Source organism: Tupaia chinensis, unplaced genomic scaffold, assembly GCF_000334495.1.
Source record: "Tupaia chinensis unplaced genomic scaffold, TupChi_1.0 Scaffold000070_1, whole genome shotgun sequence".
NCBI classification, from domain to species: Eukaryota; Metazoa; Chordata; class Mammalia; order Scandentia; family Tupaiidae; genus Tupaia; species Tupaia belangeri.
The window spans coordinates 108,122-114,858 of NW_006159530.1; the positions used below are offsets into that span (position 1 = coordinate 108,122).

General features: G+C 51.9%; 1 protein-coding gene across 4 annotated transcripts in view; it reads left to right on the forward strand.

Moving 5' to 3' along the window:
* The first annotated feature begins 498 nt into the window (after positions 1-498).
* FCGR2B (Fc gamma receptor IIb) overlaps positions 499-6,737 on the forward strand; it is a 34,686-nt gene continuing 28,447 nt past the window's right edge. For all 4 annotated transcript variants that reach the window (XM_006142229.3, XM_006142230.3, XM_027767437.1 and 1 more), the window contains exon 1: positions 499-688. In XM_006142229.3, coding sequence (XP_006142291.1) covers positions 577-688 — 112 coding nt within the window. In that variant the 5' untranslated portion in view covers positions 499-576. The remainder of the gene's footprint in view (positions 689-6,737) is intronic.

Below are 6,737 nucleotides of genomic sequence, written 5' to 3' on the forward strand. Positions count from 1 at the left end.
GACATGATGAAGGAACAGGGAGGAGAAGGAGCGGGAATGGGGCCCTCCTCTTCCCACCCGGCACCCCTGCTTCCGGTCCATCCACCATCCAAAGATGAGGCAGGGATCATGCTAAGAGAGGGAATCAGATGGCCTCCCGCCTCTGCGCTCAGCTTCAGGAGGAGTCCAGACCCCAGTGGCCGGGCCTGGGGAGGGAGGAGAGGCACTGGAAGCTGGCACGGGCACTGTCCCCCATCGCCTTTCCCAAGCAGGACAAAGAAGGCTGTGGGTGCCCATTTCTCTCTTTCACCCAGCGGCTCTGGCCAGCTGTGACCCCAGAGGAAGAAGGAGAAGTTCCCGGTTTCTAACGTTGCTGTGAGTTGGGACTTGGACTGAGCCAGGCTGGTTCTGGGAAGCCCTGCATCTTTTGGGAGGGTAGAGATGAAAGGAAGGGGGTGGGAGGGGCGGGGCCTCTGATAGAGCGGACAGTTGCTTTTCACTTCCTCTTTTGGACTCCAGAACTTGTCTGTGCTCTGCGGTGGAATCTGCCAGCCCTGGAGAGACGCCTGAGCCGCTGGAGCTGCTCACTCTGGGGTGATGGGGATCCCCTCGTTCCTCAGCCTCCTTGCTGCTGAGGGCAGCCGGGCTGCCTGCAAGCCCTGCCAGGCTGGGGGCCCTGTGCTGCTGTGGACAGCTGTGCTATTCCTGGGTGAGTCGGGGGCCGGGAGGGAGAGGAGCAGGGGCACCGTGGGGAGACTAAGCTGGGCAAGGATGGCGGAGGCCTGGGAAGCCCAGCAGGACCGTGAGGAGGGCGAAGGCAGGCGATGAAGGAGCTCGGGCATGCTGCTGGCCGGGGGCAACCATAGGACTGCAGATTGGGGGGTTTCAGTGTTTTGCCCAATCTCACTGAGTACTCGGTGCCACTGCCCCAAGCCCACACCACAACCTGCCCTGAGGGGTCTCATCACCTCGGTTTGAATGATCAGTGAGTGGCTGGTGTTTCCTTCTCTGAATTTTGTGTGTCTCATGGGACCGAACCTTAGGAGGACTGGTGCTGCTCAGACAAGGGATGAGGAGAGAGCTGTAGCATGAATTTGGGGTGAGGGGGTGGCATGGCTGTTCACTCTCTTCCTGCAGCAGCAGCCTGTGTTCTGTGGGTGTGATGAGATACCCTTGGGTCCGGGAGGCTCTGGCTTATCCAGGAAAAAGATTCAGGGAACAAAGGCACAAACCCGGGCAGCTCTGGAACTGCTCATCTGGGGACTGGCGAAGGCACGCATGCCTCCTCTCCTCGGCCAGCCTACATCTCATGGGCGAGCAAGCCAGGGTCTTCGGCCGAGTCCGAGGGCGACTCTCTGTGCTCTCAGCTGTGAGCCGGGGCCAGGGACTGGTGGTGCTGGGCAATTGAAAGGCTCCAGGGAGGCCATTAGGGGAGCCCTATGCCTGGGGTTTCTGGGGCTTCCACTCTCACATCCCAGAAGACATTGGCCGTTTCCCTAAGTCATGTGCTATGAGCACTCAGCTCCGGGCGCCCTTGGCCCTCCATGCTGGGTGACACTGGGCTACAGGAGGGAGCCATGAGGAGAGCGCTGCCCCGGGACTGGGGCTTAAATAGAATGGAAGTGGGATGAGCACTGAACCGTACTTTGAACGGGGAGCTCAGGTGGAAAGAGCAGACATGCTTCTCTGTCTCTGCTAACCGTGCTGCCACCAACAGACCAGTTACCTAGGCGAGACTGCTGGGAGAGACTTTCGGTATTTTCTTCTATTTGCCTTTTTAAAAGTTTTTATTTATTTATTTATTGCTTCTGAGAGAGGGTGAGAAAGAATGAGAGATGGGCACCACCGACAGGGTCTCCACATGGCAAACACCCCCAGGCTCAGCCAGTCTGGCCCACGGACGAGTGTGCACGCATCTCCAGCATGCTCAGGGAAGGACCCAGGACAAAACCCAGGGCCTTCCCCCGGGATCCGGCTGTGTTACCACCTGGCCCCATTTGCCTTTTGCGAAGTCACCGAAGTCCTGCTCCCTGTCTCCCGGCCTTCCTGGCCTCCTTGTTAAAGTCTTCAGCACTAGATCTCCGATGGGGTCTTGCTGGCTCCTGTCTCCCTCCCAACACATGCGGCACAGCCGTGGCTTCCTAAACCCTCCCAGTGCTGCTGGTCTGCTGAAGAAAGCCCCAGTTCCACCTTACTGACCAAGCTCTCCACCGCACCCCACGTGGCTCTTCCTCTACGGCCTGTCCATGGGTACACTGCACTTTCTGTTCAACACCTTTGCTGTCGCTGGTTCTCCAAACGCCTTGTTTAGACCAGTTACAACTTTTTTCTTTCTTTTGAGAGAGATTTTTTGCTATCATAGGCGCTTGCCAGAGAGACAGAAAGACAGAAAGCAAGAAATCACCCCCCAGGGGGATGGCCATGCCGAAATCCCTTCTCCTCCATTCTCCTCTTGGGATCTTGGGCACGCACATACATGCGCCTGGTGTGAATTTCAGGTCGCCAGGTGTGGGACTTGAACCATGGTCGACTATGTGGGAGTCCAATGATGTAACTGCTATGCCATCTGCTGATCCCTTTTTAATTTTTTTTAAAAATATGAACTTTTAAAATTTATATATTTTTAAATTATACTTCACACATTAAATCGCTATACATCATTTAGATTGTGAAGAGACTTCACCCAGCATGATATACACCTCAGTCCAGCCCAGTTGAGACCGCCACATACAACCTCTTCAATAGATAATAAACCTCACCTGTGTCCCACAAGTGTCTTACCTCTCCATTTCCCCCCCGAATGTCCTACGCCACACTCTCTTTGCACTTTGTCTCTAGTGTCCATTACAATTTTTATTATTTTCATGTGTTCCAGTCTTTCAGTCTCTACCATAGAGTGCAAACAGTGGGTATATGTTAAGTGGAGACATACAATGTTTCTCTTTCATAGCCTGACTTGCTTCACACTCAGCAACAAATTTTCCATATTCGTCCAGTTTCTATCAAATTGCGGGGCTGTTTACTTACTTTGAATGTCCAGATGGGGTGTATGCTCCTCAAACAGATATAGAGGGAAGGAGAGGGGGAAAGCACCCCTTCTTTGGGGCATGGTCCTGTCACAATCTCTTCTCCTTTTCTCCATCCTGTTGGGATTTGGGACATGTACGCACAAATGCATAGCATGTTTTTCAAGCTGCAGGGACTGAGATTTGAACTGCAGTTGGCATGTGGGAGCCTTTCACCACTGTACCGGGCCAGGCCTGGACCCTGTGTGCGTTCTGCATGCTGGGCACTGTGCCAGCACTTGAGGGCTTAGCAGGGGGTGGGACTGACCGCTTTCCTGACGCAGCACCGGGCCTGTGTCTGAGAACGGCGGGTGTGCACGTCCCTAGTACTCACTATTTGTTGAACGTGTAATGAATAAATGATGGGAGACTTCTCCCTCCTTCCTCACCGTGTTCTTGTTTTTCTCATTCTTTTTTCTCCTCTCTTCCATCCACTCTCCCGCCGTATGGTCCTCCTCGCCATCCCACATACCCAGCATTTCAGCCATCACTTCTTTGTTTTTTCCCCAAAATAATTATTTTATTTTAAAATTTTGACCAGAGAGGGACAGGGCAAGAAAGAGAGAGAGGAAGAGAGAGAAGGAAAGAGAGAGAGGGGGAGAGAGAGAGAAAGAGAGAAAGTTAGCAAGCAAGCTGCCAGGTCCGAGACTTGAACCGTGATCAGCCACATGGGAGTCTAAAACCCTTAACCACCGCTCCACCTGCCAGCCCCTCAGCCATCTCTTCTATGTCAGCGACTCCCGAGCTTGTTTTTCTTGCTCATCTCTGTCCAACGTAATTTGATATCTCTAGCTGATGCTTAGACACCTCCAAGCTGATTCGCCGACTCAGAAACAAAACATAACCCAAATTCACCTTGCCGTTTTCCCATCACAGATGGTCTGCTCTCCCTGACATCTGTATTAGCCCAAGCACACTTTGTTCTTCTTTCTCTCTCTCTCTCTCTTTTATGTTTTTAAGTTTCTTGCTACAGAGCACATGAGTTTGCCCGAGAGAGAAAGAGACAGAAAGGCGAGTGAACTCAGCAGAGGGATGGCCAAGTCGTAATCCCCCCCTTCTCTATTTCAGATTATGGGCATGCACACACATGTGCCCAGCGTGATTTTCAAGTGGCTGGGTCTGGGACTTGAACTGTGTACTTGGTAATGTGAGATCTAGTGCCTTAGCCACCATGCTACCTGCAGGCCCATTACTTTCTTTCCTACTCATCCACTCCATGTCTCATTAGGAACAAATGCTCTTACATATTTTTTCACATCTGTGTCCTCTCCTTTACTCCTATTGCTGAAACAATTTTGGGCTGCCTCACCTCCCACCTGTACTCCCCCTGAGTAGTTTCCAGAGGATCGGCCATAAAATTAACATGGCTCTGATCTCTTTCAGCTCACGTTCTACTCAGGGATATAAACCAGAAGCCAGCAGGCCAGCCAGGGGCATGTTGGTTGGGGCACCTGGATCCCACACGACCGACTACATGGTTTGAATCTTGGATCCAGTCACTTGAAAAACACACTGGGTGCATGTGTGTCCAGAATGCTAAGAATGGAGACGGGATTGCAGCGTGTCATTCCCCCTGGGGGGCGATTTGGAGATCTCTCTCTCTCTCTCTCTCTGTCTCCAGAGATCACGTGCACCCTATAGTAAATTTTTAAAAATAATAAGTAAACAGGCATAACTACAAATTGGAAAGGGCTATAAAGTGGACACAGGGTATTATAACAGTAGTTGCCATGGGAAGATGAGAGCGCAGGCTACTTAAACAGGATGATGTGTAAAGTCTTCTTTTTTAAGAGAAATTGTTGCTATAGGGCGCATCCACTTGCCAGGGAGACAGAGAGAGACATAGAGACAGAAATTGAGAAATGCCCCGCTGGGTGGATGGCCACACCACAATCCCTTCTCCTCCATTCTCTTCTTTGGATTTTGGGCACACATGCACACGTGCCCGGCGTGCATGTTAAGGTCTGAGACTTAAACCATGGTCAACTACGAGGGAGTCCATTGAAGTAACCATCACGCCCTCTGCTGGTCCCATGTCTATGGAAAGTCTTCCGAGGAGGCAATATTTACGTTGAGACCTTAAGTACGATAAGGATCCAGCCATCCAAAGTTCCAAAGGAAGTGTGTTCAGGGTAGAGGGATTAGCACTCAGAAAAGCCCCAAGTTTGAAGAGTTTCAAGAGGTCAGGGTTGGCAGGTGATGTGTGGTTGAGGGTGCTGGACTCCCACATGGCTGACCGCGGTTCAAGTCCCAGACCTGGAGGCTTGCTTTCTCACTCTCTCTCTCTTACGTTCTCTGGTCAAATTAAAATAAATCTTTAAAAAAAAAAATAGTCTCAAGAGGGCTGGGGTTACCGAAGCTCAAAGAGGAGAGAAAGACAAATGCAAGACGAGGCTTAAGAGGTGAGCACGGACTCCTTCGGGCCGGGCCTTGAAGACTGTAGTTTACTTTTAAAAACATTTTGAAACCTTATTTATTACTTCCATAAGAACGAGAACAAGTGGAAAAGAGAGAGACAGAGACGCCCTCAGTAGGGTCTCATCACCACACGATCCCCTCCTCACTGCTCTCTCTGCTCAGGGTCAGTACCAGGCCTGTTTCCGGTTGACTTGGGATCCGAACCAGAGGACGGCTGTGTGGCTTCCCGTCTACAGCTCACTATTGCCTGTGTCGCTGCAGTTGCCCCTGCGGTTTATTCTAAGAGCCATTGAAAATTTGTAAGCAGGAGAGTGACATCATCTGATATAATTTTTTTTTTTTTTAGATTTTTGTCATAGGGCACGTGAGCTCCTAGAGAGAGACAGAGAGACACAGCGAGAGGAAAAATGAGAAACCGCCCACAGGGTGATGGCCATGCCCTAACCCCTTCTCCTCCATTCTCCTCTTAGGACTTTGGGAAAATCATGCTCATACCCCCGGTGTGATTTTCAAGCTGCTGGGTCTTGGATTCAAACCGCGCAGTCAGCCATGTGGGATCAGACGCCTTGATTTCCATACCACTGGCCCCTCATCTGATTTCATTTTAAAGTTAACTTTTTTCTGTGTGTGTGAGAGACAGAGAAGCAGTGCCCCAAAAGAATCTCTGAGCTGCAATGTACCCCCAGTCCCAGACAGCCCGGATCACAGGGGCACGCACACCCAGTGTGGAGAGGGAGACACGAATCTGGGCCTTCCCACCACGGCCCGGTTGCTTCGCCACTGCGTTAGCGCCTGGCCCCTGCTGTGAGTTCTAGAAAGAACGCTTGCTCTTCTGTGCACATGGACTGTAAGGGCCCACACGGAGTGAGGGGACAAGTTAGGAGACGGGAGAGAGCTGGTGGTGGGTGACCTAAACCAGAGTGCTGGCTGTGGCAGCGGAGAGAGGACCTAAAGTAGAAGCAGAACAAACAGATTTCTGGCATGAAAGGCCTGGGAAGGGACCAGCAGATGGCGTAGTGGACCCCCACATGACCAACTGCCCTTCAAGTCCTGAACTGGACACTTAAAACTCACGCTGGGGGACCAGCAGTTAGCGTAATGGCTATGTCGCTGGACTCCCACATAGTCGACCGCGGTTCGAGTCCCGGACCCGGTGGCTTAAACTCACGCCGGGCGCGTGTGTGTGCGTGCCCAAGATCCCGAGAGGAGAATGGAGGAGAAGGGATTGCGGCATGACCATCCCCCCTGGGGGGTGATTTCTCGCTTTCTATCTCT